The sequence below is a fragment of the Heliangelus exortis genome, chromosome 2 (assembly GCF_036169615.1).
Source record: "Heliangelus exortis chromosome 2, bHelExo1.hap1, whole genome shotgun sequence".
Lineage (NCBI taxonomy): Eukaryota > Metazoa > Chordata > Aves > Apodiformes > Trochilidae > Heliangelus > Heliangelus exortis.
Genome location: NC_092423.1, coordinates 89,246,509 through 89,264,268, shown reverse-complemented (window position 1 = coordinate 89,264,268; position 17,760 = coordinate 89,246,509). Strand labels below are relative to the sequence as shown.

Below are 17,760 nucleotides of genomic sequence, written 5' to 3'. Positions count from 1 at the left end.
GTAAAATAAGAACAAAACCTTTCAAAATTGCTACAAGACAGACTGAAAGTTTTCATCATCCATAATTAATAATACTGGCCAAAAACCTCTGAGAGCTTCTGAAGATCTGGATACATTTAAAAGTGAATAGATACATTTTAAAGAACACCTTTGAGAAGATAAGGTCTGTAACATTCACTGTTAGCATGAATGTGCTAACAGGCCCAGGTAGCCAAGAAGGCCAATGGCATCCTGGCCTGTATCAGGAACAGCGTGGCCAGCAGGTCCAGGGAAGGGATTCTGCCCCTGTACTCAGCCCTGGTGAGGCCACACCTCGAGTCCTGTGTCTCAGGAAGGAGATTGAGGTCCTGGAGCAGGTCCAAAGGAGGGCAACTAGGCTGGTGAAGGGACTCCAGCACAGATCCTATAAGGAGAGGCTGAGGGAGCAGGGGCTGTTCAGCCTGGAGAAGAGGAGGCTCAGGGGAGACCTCATCACTCTCTACAACTCCCTGAAAGGAGGGTGTAGCCAGGGAGGGGTTGGTCTCTTTTCCCAGGCAGCTCTCAGCAAGACAAGAGGGCACGGTCTCAAGTTGTGCCAGGGGAGGTTTAGGTTGGACATTAGAAAGAATTTCTTTACTGAGAGGGTGATCAAGCATTGGAATGGGCTGCCCCGGGAAGTGGTGGATTCTCCATCCCTGGAGATATTTAAAAAGAGACTGGATGTGGCACTCAGTGCCATGGTCTGGTAACTGCAGCAGTAGTGGATCAAGGGTTGGACTTGATGATCTCAGAGGTCCCTTCCAACCCAGCCAATTCTATGATTCTATGATTCTAAGATGCCTGAGACATCAAGACCATACAGTCACACACACTGCAATATGTAGTTGGACTTTATCAATGATATCTCTACTCTTCTCTCTCTCACTTTCTCTCCTTCCACCCCATGCCACTGTTTGGTTCCTTCTTTGTGTAAAAAGTGTTTCCAAATGCCTGCATCATGCTGAGAGCAACTGACTAAAATCAGAAAGCCTGAGCAAAACCTGCAATGGATGAGGGCACTGCTGAACACCACAGGTGTGCAAAAATCTTCATGCACTCTATTTAAGGAAAAACATTGATGGGACTCAGTTAGATCACCATAAATCATAGAATATCTCCCTGGTGCTGGCAATTCATATGACCTACACTAGTTAATAAGATAAACAAGATAAAGCATGCTTAATTTTAGTGACTGCAAATCACAAGACTTAGGTCCTCTTATCTTTGATATACCACCTTTGCAGAGCTCCAGAGTGTAAAGGAGACTGGGACATAATTGGTATCTCCAGAGCAGACCTCTCCTATAGCAGATTGAATCCTGTATTGAACTATTCCAAACAGATCATTTGCCCTTTCCCTATCACTCTATCACCCAGTGCAATGCACAATGCGGGAGAAAATGCTACTACACACCAAGACTACCCAGACTGAGGAGAGGCAGAGCTGTTCAGTCTGCTGCTATATAGTACAACAAACCTTGTGGGTGGAGACTACAGGAATTTTACTGCAACCTGGAGTACTTAAACCAATCTTTTCACAGAATCACAGAATGTCTTTGGTTGGAAGAGACCATCAAGATAACTCAGTCCAACCTCTGACCAGCACTTCTCAGCTCAAATCTAGTCAGTTATATCCAGAGAACATGAACAGTGTTTTATTTACCTACTGGAGGGAGATTCATAACAGAAAAGAGACAGTGCTCCTCCTTCAGGCCCTAAGTAGCCTTTCATTCCATAGTTCCATCTTGTAAAGACATTACTCGTCTTAATTCTAATGTATGAAAATCTCAGTAGAACATATTACAGAAGTCTAAACGTTATGATCATATCTAATGATCTAGTCTATTTTAAGTATCTCTATTTTGTATGTCAGCTTAAACTCTATTCATAGGATATGTCACTGGCACTGCTAATTTCAAGTCTCTCTTTTCCATATAATGAATGCTTTCAATTATTTTTCCACTTGCTTGCATTTTTCCAGTTGGCATCACATCATGTTTCACACCCTTACTTCTAACTTCTTTTTTTTCTATGATACCATGGCAATTCTGAGATTAAAAACAAAGATAGATCACTATCTCCCTCAGATCTGAAGTCCTTTCTGCTTCGGCATTCAGATCCATTTAATGAAATGTTAGCATTGCTTTTCCTTTTTCTGTACCGGCAACGAAGTTGCTATTAGACATCAGACATGATCTAACATTTCTAAAATACACTGACCACTTTCCCAGAATTCACTGCTCTGGATAGGTTTAATTCCATGTAGCTAGAATTTTACAGTATGATACCTAATCTCTAATTCTGACAAATTACTTATTACTCAGTAGCGCTACAATTGGTATTATGAATTCTTACTATAAGAACACTGGTTTCTATCTAAATATACTTGATGACTTTTCCATTAAAAAAATGGACATATCAAGACAAAAATGAAATAGTTTGGAAACCAAGTACTCACTCTATCACACAGTCAACACTATATAATTGTAAAGACTTATATAATCCCCCTATTAAGGAAATTATTTGACCATATGTTTAAAGTGCTTTGCTGACTCTAAAATATACTTAACACTTGGTTCTGTGTTTCAGCATATTGACTTATATATCATAGAATCACAGAATCATCTGGGCTGGAAAGGACCTCTGAGATCATCAAATCCAACCCTTGATCCACTACCACCGTGGTTACCAGACCATGGCACTGAGTGCCACATCAGTCTCTTCTTAAAAACCTCCAGGGACAGAGAATCCACCACCTCCCTGGACAGCCCATTCCAATGCCTGATCACCCTCCCTGTAAAGAATTTTTTCCTAATATCCAACCTAAATTTCCCCTGGGAGAGCTTAAGTCCATGCCCTCTTGTCTCACTGATGGCTGCTTGGGAGAAGAAACCGACCCCCCCCTGGCTACCCCCTCCTTTCAGGGAGTTGTAGAGAGTGATGAGGTCTCCCCTGAGCCTCCTCTTCTCCAGGCTGAACAGCCCCAGCTCCCTCAGCCCTTCCTCACAGGACTTGTGCTCAAGTCCCTTCACCAGCCTCTATATATAACCATATATATATATACATATAATCCACCAGCCTATATATAACCCTATATATACCACATCCTCCTACAGCCAGTGCCTTGCAGTGGAAAGGAGCTGTACAACTTCTCAAACAAATCCTCTGAAATGTTCAGGTGTTACTGGTGTAGTTTTGTATCATGTTGCAGTGTCCTTGGAAAGCAAAACACATGCCATGTGTGTATATAGGTTGTAGAAGTTAGGAAGACCAGAGATTACAAAGCACTTAAGCCTCTGAAAAGTGCTCTAAGTTACAGAGGAAGCAGACACAGTCAGTTTGGAAGGCAATACCTACAATTTGGAAATAGTTTTTTCCTGGATTTTGTGGGTAGATTCAGGAGCATTTAAGGACTTTCTAGAGGCGTTGCCAAAATTTTCAGAAAATTAAACTGTGACCATATATAACGCATGTAATTAAATAAACTTGCTATTGTTTTTATACTGTTACTCTGGTGAGATCTAAATGCTTTTGAAATATGGACACAAAGAGAGTGATTACTTGGCTTAGAGAAGGGATAACAATAATGCCAGCTTTATACTTTTGCATATGCTTATAAAAGATCAATTAAAAATTTTACTTCCCTACTAAAAATGTCTCTCCCTTTACTGACATGGCTCATCTGTGTGCCTGAGATGTGGTTGTTATAGTTGTAGCCACATGTTTTTGGCTCAGTGGCTTTTTATGACTGCTCTCCATTATAGCTGGTTATTTGAAAAAACTAAGTTACAATCTTACACAAAGTGGGAATTTTAAACTAATCTCTAATCTGGCTAAAATGGGAAATCAAAATTATACATTTCCAGGGAAACAGAAGACCAAGAGATGTTTTTACTGGCCTGATCCTGTAAAAAACAGTATATATAAGTAGTCCTTATGAAACTACTAAGCATATTGCCCATATGGAAAGATGGGTTTTTGTGACATGACACCAAATGTACATACTGTACCCAACACATAGTGAATGTTAGGGTGAAAAAGGAGGAGAATCAGAAGAGTTACTGAACAGAAAAGTGGGTTTGTGTCCCATATTTATGAATTATCCAGCATTAATTCAGTCTTCTCTACAAAACAGGAAAGTGAGTTGCCACAGTCAATGGTAGCCATATAAAAATGATTTTTAAGATAATCATAGATTTGTATCATAGAATCATAGAATGGTTTGGGTTGGAAATGACCTTAAAGATCATCAAGATCCATCCCCCCCTAGATGGGCAGGGACAGCCCACACTAGACCAGGTTGTACAAGGCTTCATCCAACCTGGCTTTAAACACATAAGCTATTAAACTGAAAAAAAAAAAATGAAAAATTAAGGAAGAAATTTTATAAGAAATGTTTCAATGAGCAGAGGGTTAGAAAAAATTTTCCTGATGGATTTCTTCTGAAGAGTTTCTTGTATCTAGGAGCATAATACTAATCACTGACATAGCTGGGATTCATAAGATAAATCAATAGCCATGTACAAGAAAGCACAATTAGAAATGCTTCTGGACTGGACTGAAAACCTGGAAAGCGAAGACTAGGGAGAAATCTCACAGACACTGCTCTGTTAATATAAAATTTAACGATGTTTGTCCTTGCTTGAGAGAACCAGGGTAAAAATTCCCTATAGTTTGTGGATGTGGCAGGACTGTGGGAGCAGCTGTGCCTGTGGGGAGGAGAGGAAGGAGCAGTCACGGTGCTCTTGGCCATGGTGCTCAGTATAAAGCAGCTTCTCAGAGATCCCTCTGCTGGCTTCTCTGGCTGGGTGAGGTCTTTATCTATGATCCCTTTGTTGGTGCTCCTACATCCTGTTATTTGTTATTTTTGCCAGAGGAGAACACTGTTCACTGAGACGGGTCACCTTCTCCTGCCTCCCCAAGTAGGACCAGCTTGGCTGCTTCCACAGCTGCTGCAGACTGGGACTGGGACTGGGACCAGGACCCTGGCACCCTCATTTGCTGTTGAGTCCGGTTTGGAAATTTTCAGCTCAGGAAATATTTACCAACTGGGGAGTGTGGGTTCCATATTTATACATTTTTGTAATTTACCATAACCATTATTATTACTACTTCATTAAACTTATCCTAGGTTTTTTCCAACCTTTAAATCTCTCTCCTTTGTTCGCCCTTTCTATCCTCCCATGGGAGGGTGGTGGGGGAATAACAAAAGGCATCTGTCACTCAGTTATTGGATAAAATGGTGACAATGTTTAAAAAAATAAAACTCTGTGAAAGGCATGTGGCAATACTTCTTAATCAAAGTTTGTCTTTAAGTGCACAGTATTCTTTCCCATTCCTTTCTTATACTGGTCAGTTAAGTAAAGCAGTTATGTTATTCAAGTGCCTATCCAAATCTTACCTACTACAGCAGACGGACAAAGAGATCTAACATAATGTGACAGATACAAATTGGAAAAAAGAGATGAGATAGGTAAGGTAGGGCAGAGCAAAGCAGCTCTCGCCTAAATTTTATTACATTTAGAATCCAAGAGTTGTGGTTACATTTTGAGAAGCAAATTAGAGAAAAAACAGCTGAAATGTTCTATCTCAGAGGCACAAGATTTGGGATGTTTGTTCATTTTTCACAGTTAAGACTGAGCTGTGCCACATTTAAAGGAGGACTTAAATTTAGCTTTATATAGCTAAGTCTGGATGGAAACTTGCTCCCTCGAGCAGGTCGATGGTTATAAGTACCTCTGGTTCCCACTTTCTCCTCTGCTGTTCAGCAATGCTTGGCTGCTTCAAGGAGGGCTGTAGCCCAGTCATACAATGACATGCAGCCTGGCAGTGAAGTCAGGCACTCAGAATACAAGCCCCTCAAGGCTGAACAAACATCAGGATGTCAAATTTGTATCTCCTACCACTAGATACTTCTGCAACAGAGGGTGAGATAAGAATGGGTTTTGAAATCAACAGCTGTTTTCCTGATTACACTTCTGCTCCATTAGAAGCTGGTGCGTAAAAAAAGGACATAATTTCTGGATACAAAATGGATGTTGGCTTCTCCCACTTCCTATTATCATAGGAACAGAATAATAGAATAATTTGGGCTGCAAGGTACATCTAAAGATCACCTAGTCCAACCCCCTGCAGTAAGCAGGGACACCCTCAAATAGATCAGGTTGCTCAGAGCCTCATCAAGTCTCACTTTGAATATCTCTAGGGATGAGATTTGAGTATTGACTTAAAGTATTTGAGTCTTTGCTCCTCACACTTTAAAGCTTTCCAATTTGTTGTCAAACCACTATTTCTCTGAGATAATTCGTAACAATCAATATTCAAAATTTAGCATGGAATCCTAGCTAATGATCTAGGTATTAGATGCACAAATTCTTCTGATACTGAAGCTGAGAATGTACCATAGTCAGAAGTGGTGCCTGGTTGCAGTGTGCAGTCAGCTTCCAACACTGGCAAGAAAATAACTGACACCAAACCCCCTGCCAGTTCATGCAGGAAATCCAAATCACAGAAACATCCTTATTACAGTGAGCAACTAAGAGATTAAAAGCTTCTAGGAGAAGATATTTAATTTGGTTTCAGAATTGCTTGTTTTGATTCTACATGGATCCAGGCTTGTGTGGGTTTATAGCCTGGAAGTAGTAGTGGAAGTCTTTGGAAGTTGAGCCAAAAAGACTGAGTAAATAGACTTGGACAAGCAGTAGTCATGCAGTATAAAAAAATAGGGAACCTATAAAGAAAATAAAGCAGCTTCACAGATATTACTAGTTGTCATGCCATGAACACAACATTTAATAAATCATCTTCAGAGATGCAATTTCAAAATGAAAAAGTAAGTCTACTCTTTTAGTCTGAGGCCAAATCCCAATGTACCTGAAGCTTTCATTAATAATAAAGTAGCTTTGCATATGTTACAGAATTTGGTCCCAGAAAATATCCCAAGAAAGAACTAGGAGAATCAGTGATTAAATGGAATAAGACATCCAACTACTGAACTTTTCTGTTTGCATTTCTCACAGAGCTTCCTGCAAGACTATTTTCAAGTAGAATATATGAAATTACTTACTGTGCAGAGTGTCTCAAATGTCTTTTCAGAGACAAAGGATCCATCAAGACCAAAAAGAAAAATAGATGCATAAGAAAGCATCCCTCCAAGGATAATGAGGTTGTTCATGTAGGGACTGGACATCTTTATTAGTCTACGGACAAAAGACAATAGTGCATTAGAAAAGATTACTACTAGGTTATAAGAGCAATAAAGAAGAGCTTTTGTAACCCAGCAAACAGATGACAATTCTTATAGAGTTCTGTGAAATCTATAGGCATGCACAGTACTTGATGTTTTGTTTTTTTATAAAGTCTGGCATTGTTTCTAGTTTTTGAATGCTTAGTAAAAAGATTTTACCAAAGGATTAATTAGCTAGGGCTAATGTTAAGAGCAGGCAGTCAAACATAAATTAAAAGAAAACAAAACCAAAAACCAAAATCACCCCACCACTTTCTAGACAGTATAAAATTACTTGTTCTACAAGACAGACAATGTGTTTCAGTACATAATGATTTGAATTAAAGATTTCTAAAATACTTTTCCACAGTTTTTAACATTTTCCACACACGCAGACATATAGATGACAGAATCTACAAACATGGCATTTAAATATGAAAGAAATAGTCCTAGAAATAGCATAAATGCCTTACTTTTGATTTCTGTTTTTTATGTTAAAGAATAGGAAAGCACTGGCCATTATCATTCCTAGGATGGTGAGGGCTGAAAGAATGCTGTAGAGAGGCAGGGAGATCTTGCGTAGCTCCTCCTGTATAATTGTTTTGTCCTTTGGAGGCTCAAGTCCTAGAATAATAAGAAGAAAAGAAAGGCTAAAGCTCAGCCAGATGTTGAATTTTTGTAAGAAAATACGGAACTCTCCTCATCACTATACCTGGATTTAATAGGTTGAGCAAATTAGTTTCACCAGTAGCTGATAAAATAATTGAATTTTATGAACATATGTTAATGACACTGATTGATAAGGAGATTTCTATTTCCGGAGCAGGTAAACATAATCTTTGGAAGAAAAAACACAGCAAAACCCTACTGCTGAACCCCATAAAATGTATGCTAAAGATCCTCATTTTTAAGGGTAAATAAACAGTAAAATACATACTGTGACTATGAACTCTACCAGGAGGTTATGCTTTTTTTAAAAATTGACAGAGCAATGAATAGAAAACAAGAAGGCATGGTTTCTCAGGAGACTCTCATTACCTCCTAGCCAAATTCAAATGGCCTGTCAAGGTACCTTACCACAGCCTTGGTGGTGGCATCGTTTGGGCAAAGACTGGTTGCCCCAGGAGGCTGATTTGGGGTTCTGGGCTGTGGGCAGGGTAGGGGAAGCCCCTGAGAGGAGCGGTGGGTGTGCAAGTTTATTAGCGCTACCGTAGGAATCTACAGGATGGAACAATATGGAAAAATGGATAGCAAAGGTTTTACAGGGACAGACCCACTTTGCAAATCCCTGCAGATGTGGACTTGAATGTGTGAACTTAGAAATTATGTTTACAGCTATGTGCGTGATCGACAATCAGCTTCCACTAATTAAAGGCTTCTTGGTTTAATGAGCAGAATTTCTTTCCAGCAACTGCAGTTAATGTCTGCATCCCCTACTTCCCACACTCCCTTTTGCCTGCTTGCAACATTTTTCCCTCTTGCAGGGACTGGGAAAAGGCCTTTTGCATCACTATCTTCTTTCAGAAAGGGATTTGTGTGCCCTACATTGCCTCAGCCTGTCCTTTCACATATGCTCTCCATGGGGCTGTGAGAACTGCACGGGGCTGAGAAGCTTCATTTCCCAAAATGACTGCACAAGCAGAGCTTATGGACCCACGGATCACAGAGCTGTGACTGACTAGCAGCTGCCATAGCTAAATTTCACATCCACTCTTCTGCTTCTGCAGCTAGAAGAAGAGCCAAGGCTTTACACAATAAAATAGTTTTATCCTTACCAGTTAATCTGAAACAATTCAGACAATGGAAACTTGATATCTTTTGGTCTTTATGCTCAACATTTCTGCAAAAAAATTTCCTTTCAGTTGATCACAACAAAGCGCCAGTCAAAGGGGTTTGATGATTTCATACTGGAGAAAAATACCTGAGTTTTTCCTCTTTTCACCTCAGAGAATGTCTTTACTGTGCTTTACACTCGAAAATATTAGGCAATGGACTGCAAGTCAAAAATAAAACAAAGCACATGCCTGCTTATAAGATCTAATATTAAAGAAAAAACTCATCATGCTGTATCTCAAAGAGACAGAGTATACTGATTAATTGTATTCACTAATATGAACAACAGTGATTCTATAAAATGTATTTTCTTATATTTGCAACAGCCATCCAATTCTCTTGCTTCTAATAAAATGAATTATTTTTCTTGTGATTGCAATTCTATGCAATGGTTTTAAAACTATATTTACTACTATATTTATATTTACTAAAGCTATATTTACTACTCTATTTCAAATACTTGAAGCTACTAGGATTTTTTTTGTGAACAAAAGATGAACAAAACAATGTCCTCCACACCAAATGCATGAGTGCATCAATGAAAAGCTAAGGTGTTATGGAGTTAATGGAGAATTTTCCCTGTGAGTCATGAAATACATCCTAAGACAAACATGAGACAGGCTATGGGTGGAAAAAACACCAGGCGCAGGGAGAACAAGAACTTGGAATCTGATCCTGAAAAACACCTTAACAGACAAATTTTCTCATCATCTACTGTCCGTATTGGAGAGACAAAATCTGTTTCCTGTTATTTCATTCATTCTGAATATGTTTTCTGGAAATTAATGGTAATTAAATCAGTACTCAAATACACCATCAGTTCCTCCTTGTAGCAAAAATAATCTGCTGGGTACCAGTTATATGCAACTGGAACAGATTCTATACTCCTTATTTCCAAAGCCTCGTTCTCCAGAGAAATAAAAGAGGTGAATGGTAGCTGTGCTCTTTTAAGTCCATCACAGGATACCAAAAGGAAAAGTGGAAAGCTCCAGCAGATGGACAAACATTCAAGGATTATATCACAGCAGTGAATCTCCAGTCATGGTCATGAAACCTTGGGTATTGGGACACTGGAGGCAGATGTAGCAGACCATGGGATATAGCATCTTGATACTCATCCACCACTTTCAGGTAAAATGACACAGATCTCAAGAAACTGACTTTAACTTTCATTACTGAATTGCACTATATCAGAGTTCATGAGTAAATATTAATTATTAGCTTTAAAAAGAATGAATATGTCTATATTCAACAGAAGAGTCCCTTAAAATTCATTTCAGCTGACAAGGTAAAGGAAGTTCCAACTTTCAGCATGTGATTAAAAATGGTGAGAAGATACACCAGCACAAGCCTGGTGTGGCCCTTTGGAGTACTACTGGGCTGAACACCCTCTCTAGTTCTGTTTCATATGGGACACTTTAAATCTACCCTTGGTATAATGAAAAAATATTTTCTAACTGCCGAACAGACATGCCTAAAAGGAAATTAACCTCTCTTGTTTGTGTTTCCTTCAGGTGAGATGAACTGGAAGAATGGGAAATGGGGATGAATCTAGGACAGCACTGGTTGGTTGAGGTGAAATAGAAGTCATATCTGCACCTTGCTGAAATATCAAAGAATATTTGAGTACATATGTAAATCTGAATTTGTCCTAGTCATTGGAACAACAACACCATCATCAAAAAGCAGCATCAAAACATGGCAGGGTTTGTTTTGTTTTGTTTTGTTTCAGGTTTTTTTAGAATTTTCCTTCTACTTTTTTTTAAGCACAACTTGGATCCTCTTCTCTTTATACTGTCATAGCATCCTGATATTAAAAATCCTAAAATAGTTGTTCAACTATACGCAGTCTTGCAAACTACATACGTTTCTCTGTGTAATTCCTGTATTCCTTTCCAGTATTCTGTCCTACCTTGGAACCTGATGTGGTCGTTGAATATATCCAGTGTGTCAGCCACAGCGTTGTACTCTCCCACTTTGACTTCCTTTCTTTCTGCAGAGAAAGAAACAAGAGCGATTGTTTATGGCAGTTCACATGTTCTCAATTATTTATCTGGTTTTTGCCTTCTTTTTTGACAGTATGTCAAAAGGAAAAGAAATATTCCTGAAGTGCATGAATTATTAAAGCAGAATGCCAGACAGCTAACATCATTAAAAGAAATATTTCTGATTCTTTAAAGGAACAGAAGGTATTTTTCAGAACTCATTTGCATAACGAGGGAATTGTCGCTGTGCATAGACACAATATTGAAGAGCACACACTTGAAGAGCAATATTGAAGGGCTCACACCGTGTAAAATATTTTGCTGGGGGAACAGAAACAGCTAAATCACACTTTTCACTCCCATTAAACAACTGGGACATCTTAGTTTGTGAAGTATTTCCCAGGGGAGTCATAGTGGCCGGCTCCAGCCAGTATGGAGTAGACTGGCTAGTTAATAGATACACTGGGAATCTAACCTCGTATTCTGACTGGGAATTAGCAACTCATTAGTACCCTGACTGCAAACCATACTACTTTACATAATTAAAACCAATATGCACTTGAGCTAAAATTTTACTGTGACACTCCTCTGCTATTTTGGGACTATCATGGCATATATGGCCTTCATGTACCTAACAGAGCAGAATAATGCAGATATATAGGAGCCTAATTTGTTTGGCTGCTGCCTTGGCACTGTAGCTGGAACTCTGGCACACATTTGTCCCACTCTTCTGATGACATCTGGCATCAATTAATTTCTGCTGTTACTGTTGGAGGTTTGGTATTGCTTAGCAGTCTAGAAACTTGGAAAATTATCAGTTACACTAAAACTTTTACATTTTGACCAGAGCCTTACAAACCAGAGACACACTGGCTTTGATGAGCTAGCTCAGCAGAGCCAGAAATTTCCTTTCAGGCCTCTATGTCTGGGCATGAGCAAACCCAATTTACATTTAAATTCTGAGCCCATGACCTTATTTGTGACACTGATTTGGGGTGCTGATGATCTTGAACTAGATGGCAAATTTGAAAAGATTGTATTTCACCCAACAGCTTCACATTAACCTTTCCTCCTTTCTCACTCAAAGTGATTGTGCCTGTTCAGCTCTGCTGAGTGGGGCAGGCAGCTCATTTTAGTAAAATCTGCAGGCTGATTAATACTAACCTGTGAGCTCAGAGGACACAAAAGTTTTCCTTACATAAACCACACTTCTTATTGTTAAAATTGTTTACACAAAATTGTAGACTGGGCTGCAAACCTGGCAGGGATACCAAAGCGTTTCCTACTGCCCATTGAAAAGCTGGAGTTTGCAGTTCTGAAAACAGATTTGCCTTTGACATGAGCATGACCCACTTATGGGGCCCTAAGATTAGTTTTGAATAAAATCCCTTGGTGTCCAGCAGCAGTTTCACAAAGCCCATCCACACAGTATTACATACTCTTAAGAGTAAATATAAGTTTATACTTTCTGTCGCTGTCTGAAAATTCTCTGTGAAATAGACCTATGCATAAACACTTAGCAGCCTTAAACAATAAAATCTTCCCTGCAGTCATCTAAAAGCTAAAATGTTAACTGCTAAATCCTGAACTGATTCATTCCCAGCTGGATTTTAGCATAACAGCTAGCACCTGTAGGTCTATAATATTAAAACCTAATCTAGAGAGAAAAAATGCAAACACCAGAATGCACACAGACATCCACTTTGCACATTTGATGCCAGCACCTATGTAAACCAAATTGAGAGGATACAGACCTTAGTCTTGGCCTAGACACAACTTTACAGCAAGAGGCTACACCTGATAGTTCTGATGAACAGCAAAGAGAAAAGAATTAATGCTCCACAAGCGTTTCTGTGTGGAGAGCTCACCGGGACTAGACTGCACATAAGAAGAATATAATAGGTAGGGAAGCATACACGAAAGAGAACAAATCTATGGCCTAACTAAGGTACTGCAAGTGAGAAACTTTTCCTGTGATTGCTTCATGGGACATACACTACCATTCCTTTTTGACATCTGAAAATTCTTACGTGGCTTCCTTTGTAGATAAAGTAAACGTGCCCATGATGGTAAATCCCAGTCCAACACAGATGGGGTAACCTACAACTAGCTAGCCTGAGTATCCCGAGCTAACCCTTGTAGGAATGGAGCTGGGCCCATGGCAGGCTGTGCTGACAGTGAAATTTTTTTGGACTTAGAAACCTAGGAGTGTGGGAAAAAACAGTGTTTTTATACCTAGGAACCACATTATCAATGCCTTATACCTTGCAAACGGCAAAGGACAGTTCCTAGAGCACATGCCAAGTGTCTGAAGTCAAGAAAAGCCATAAAGATACCAAATATCTTTATTTTATCTTAGTTAAATTGTAGAAAGGAATCTATGAGGAAAATAAACTTTTTTTTTTTTTTTTTGAGATTAAGGGTATTCTATCTATATTCTGGTATGATTACAGGGGGGCAGAGACATAAAGTCTTTGGGCTCTTTTGTACTCTCAGCAAGGAGTATAACTACAGCTGTTGGGTTTTCATTTCCTGAAGCACAAGTGATGATTAGTTACCAAGTGATCTCCAAATATTAATTAAAGGAAATAAGGAGGCAGCAGTATGACTCTCTGTTCTTGCACAGGCCAGCATAGTTAAGCATGCTACTCCAGGTTCTGCTTTTTACATATCATTTTATACATCATTTATATATCATTCATTTGAACTCCCCTTGGAAATTCTGAATTATTCAAGTCAGTATATTGTTTGTATAACATAGCTCATATCTGTCAAAATCTCTATGTGTTCAACAGCAAAAGGACAGGAGGAAGTGGAACTCCCTAAAATACACCAACAAAGTGCTTTAAACAATATTTGGAATAAAACATTCTTCTTTCTGTAGAGCTTTCATTATTTTTAACTTGATCTTTCCATAACTGTTACGGAGAGAGTGTATTGAACCCCCTCCTGCTCAGGTTTAAATGGGGAAGAAAAGTATGAGGGGAAAAATACTTGGGTTTTGAGGTGTTTTTCCACACCATGATAGGAAAGGTGTGCTTTTAGGACTTGAATACACAGGTGCTCTTTCACATAGGAACAGAAAAGTATGAAAACTAACCAACCTAAAGGAAATTGGCCCAGAAATATGGCACTGAAAATTATGCCTATTTAACACCACTATAAACAACTAATCCTTGTCATTAATTAATTGTCACAGAAGAGATTACTGATATGGACAAGATAAAAGCCTTCTGCCAACAAAGAACTGAACTATTCTTGAAGGTGAATTAAAATATTTTCTTCTACATGCTTTATTACAGAATTTTATAGCCCACTTTAAGCAACTCCAGACAATTTGACACCCTACCATTTAAATAATTGGATCGTATTTCACAAAGCTAATAAAATGAAATTTTAATTGCGTATCAGGTAGTCACGTGTTCCTATTGAACAAGAGCAAAAATAATCCTGCAACTTACATTCACTGAGTAAAAAAAAAAAACAAGAAAAACCCCACTAACCAAAATGGAAAGCAGTGTTATGCCAGTAACCAGTAACCAGAAGCCAGTATGACTTCTAACCACTTACATTTACATTGAGAATTTTCAAATGAGACTATGAATACTTTCAGTTCCTTTCACATGTACTTATTCATGCCTCATGAAGATATTTTCTAATGGGAGATGTTAAAGAAAGAGAGAAAGTACGTGAGGGATGTGACAGGGATTTCCTTGTTTTCCTTTATGCACACAGCAGTTAAGCCAACATAAACACATATAACCCAGTATAATCATCAGTATAATTTATGCCTGTATTAGTAACAGCACCCTGAAATAATACATTCTACAATAATAATCCTGAAATTACGTATCCTACAAGGTTACAAAAAAATTAAAATATATTGATACGTGAGTGCATTCATTAACTCCCATACCTCTAGTGATTATAGCAATGTAAAACAGGGTGTCTAGCTTACCTAATTTGTCTAAAGACATATGATCAGGTGTGCCTAACATCACTCTTGTGCCTAAAGTGCATGGCTCAAAATGAAAAATGAGGATCTCAAAGCTCTAAACATCTTACTGTAGCTTGACACTACTAATACTTTGTAACATCTGCAGCTCTTCATAAAGTTAGAACTACAAACATGTTCAAGCGATGATTATTCACTTTGCAACCAATATAAAGTAAATTTTAAAGTAAATTCAATGAACTTACTATGGACTATTCTCCAGATAAGCCTCACTGAGGCTTCTCATCTAAAGGAAACTTATGATATTTTCAATTTAGAAGCAGCAGACAAAATGACATCACCTATAGTTGGAAGTATATATAATATCTAGTTCTCAGTTTGTCCTGAAAAAAAATCCCTGCATGCAGTGCTGCCTCTGTGTTTCCTTCTCCTTGAAAAGTTTTTAAAACAGATTTACATAGCTCTTCCCGCTTCTCCAGTCAGGAAATTATAACTATATTCCCTGAAATCCTTCCTCTGACATTAATTTAACCATCCCTTCTCCCACTCTGTGTCAGCTGCCCCTCTTGCTTAACCACACGATTCAGTGGGAGTGATGAGATGCTAAGCACATCTTGCTGCATATTCAGCACTTAGCAGCCAGAACCCAATATTGTGAAACCTTGTGGTACAACAGATTCCTTTTGCTCTTGCACATTGTTCCTCATCCATTCCACACAGTCCAGCAGGACTGCTGGCAGCTATGGGAAATATTTACTCATCAGATCTCAAGAATTTTGAAAAATGCCCGAGTGGCCACCAACAGGTGAAACTACTTATGGACAATACCTACCTGAAGTCACAGAATCATGGAATGCTAGGGCTTGGAAGGAACAAAGCAGGATCACCTAGGGCAGGTTTTGAAAGTCTCCAGAGAAGGAGACTCCACAACCTTTCTGGGCAGCCTGATCCAGTGCTCTGTCACCCTCACAGTAAATACATTTTTCTCATGTTAAGGTGGGACTTCCTATGCTCTAGCTTATACCCATTGTTCCTTGTCCTATCACTGGGCACCACCAAAAAGAGACTGACCCCCTATTCCCGACACCCACGCCTCAGATACTAATAGACATTAATAAGATCCCCTCTTAGCCTTTTTTCCTCAAGGCTCCAGTTCTCTCAGTCTTTCTTCATAGGAGAGATGTCCAAGTCCCCTAATCATCCTCATAGCTCTCCATTGGACAACCTCCAGTGGATGCTTAATGCTCCCTAGCAACAGAATGACACATTTAGAAATATTTTAATTTCAAATTTCAAATTAATCTTTATGAATTGAAAACCATGCCACTGCACAAGTACTCACACTTTAAAAGACACATTTAACCAACATGAAAATTCGCCATTCACAAACAACAGGCAACTCATTGAGAGGTTCTGGCTAGAGACAAGGCAAAGGGTGGACAGACACATTACATTATGGTTTCCTGAGTCTGCCTTCTTTTCCACTTTGGCTTCTGGTCACATTCTCTTTCAAAGTGTGAATGTTTTTCTTTAGCACTTTAAGATAAAGTGACACAGCTTTAAGACACAGCTTAAAAAGCTTATGTGTCACAGTGAGTGACAGCAGTCCTGTGACCGACAGTATCCAGAGAACGAGTCCCAAGAAAGGAGATGGGCTGAACACAAGGAGTCAAAAAAACCTAAGCTGGAGACTGCAACCTGATGGTAAATCTGAGAACAGTGCCCATCTTTCAGTGACTCCTGTGCAAATTGCCTGAAAAGTGTCTTCTAACCTGTCTTGCCTTTGTGTCACTCAGTTTGAAAACCATTACACAAAATAAAAAACTATCCCATAAGCTGGAAATGCTGTTTTAAATGCCTTTACAATACGGAATTAAACCAAGTGTCATGAAAGCTTATTTCCTTCAGAATGAATACAGCAACATTTCACGTTGTGGATCCTGTAGAAACCTTTAGCAAATTAATGCAATCCTAACTTTTGTAATATATCATTGTCAAACAGGAACGGGAAGCTTTTCCATTTTCCTTATCTCATATCACCTAGAACCAATAAACATTGAACGTTTCCAATTTATAACAAAAATCATAGGAGAAGCTTATACATAATGAATGAGCAAAGCCTTTTTCATGAATTATATTCAGTTGCAGGCAACAGTTCTTTGTTTAAAGACAGAAATGCTGAGATTAAGAATCACTGTTCAAATATGGAAGAAAATACCACATCAGATAGAAAATTATTAATTGACAGAAACTGCCAGAAAAGGAAGAATAAAGAAAGAAAAATGTTACCTCTGCAATGATTTGAATTACCACAGTTTTTATCCTTTTACTTATAGTTAAAAATCTATTTTGCCCTAAGAAATGTTACCTTAATCTTTTAACCTCTGCATAACAATTTCCTTCATTTTAAGATCTTGTCTGGTGTTATATTTCTGACATTCCTGGATTACAGTGCACACAACACACAGGAAATCCTGAGTTATGAAAGAAGTTTATATAGCTAAGAAGTCTTTACCCTGGGCTTAATTCACTACATTAGTGATGGTATTTAGTCAGCAGGACATAGCAAGCAAGTATGCAAGCAGCACATAAAATGTCATTTAGTATCCTGAACTCATAAAAATCTATCAGTTTTATAGCTCGTGAAGTTTTTTATCATAGAATCATTGAATGGTTAGGGTTGGAAATGATCTTAAAGATAATCAAGATCCAACCCCCCTGCTTGGGCAGGGACACTTCCCACTA

The 17,760-nt window shown here is 38.7% G+C and overlaps 1 protein-coding gene across 2 annotated transcripts in view; it reads right to left on the bottom strand.

Annotated features, from left to right (window-relative positions):
- GABBR2 (gamma-aminobutyric acid type B receptor subunit 2) overlaps positions 1-17,760 on the bottom strand; it is a 474,092-nt gene that overhangs the window by 163,532 nt on the left and 292,800 nt on the right. For both annotated transcript variants that reach the window (XM_071736906.1, XM_071736907.1), the window contains exons 9-11: positions 10,988-11,068; positions 7,716-7,866; positions 7,084-7,216 (exon numbers count right to left, since the gene is read on the bottom strand). In XM_071736906.1, coding sequence (XP_071593007.1) covers positions 7,084-7,216; positions 7,716-7,866; positions 10,988-11,068 — 365 coding nt within the window. The remainder of the gene's footprint in view (positions 1-7,083; positions 7,217-7,715; positions 7,867-10,987; positions 11,069-17,760) is intronic.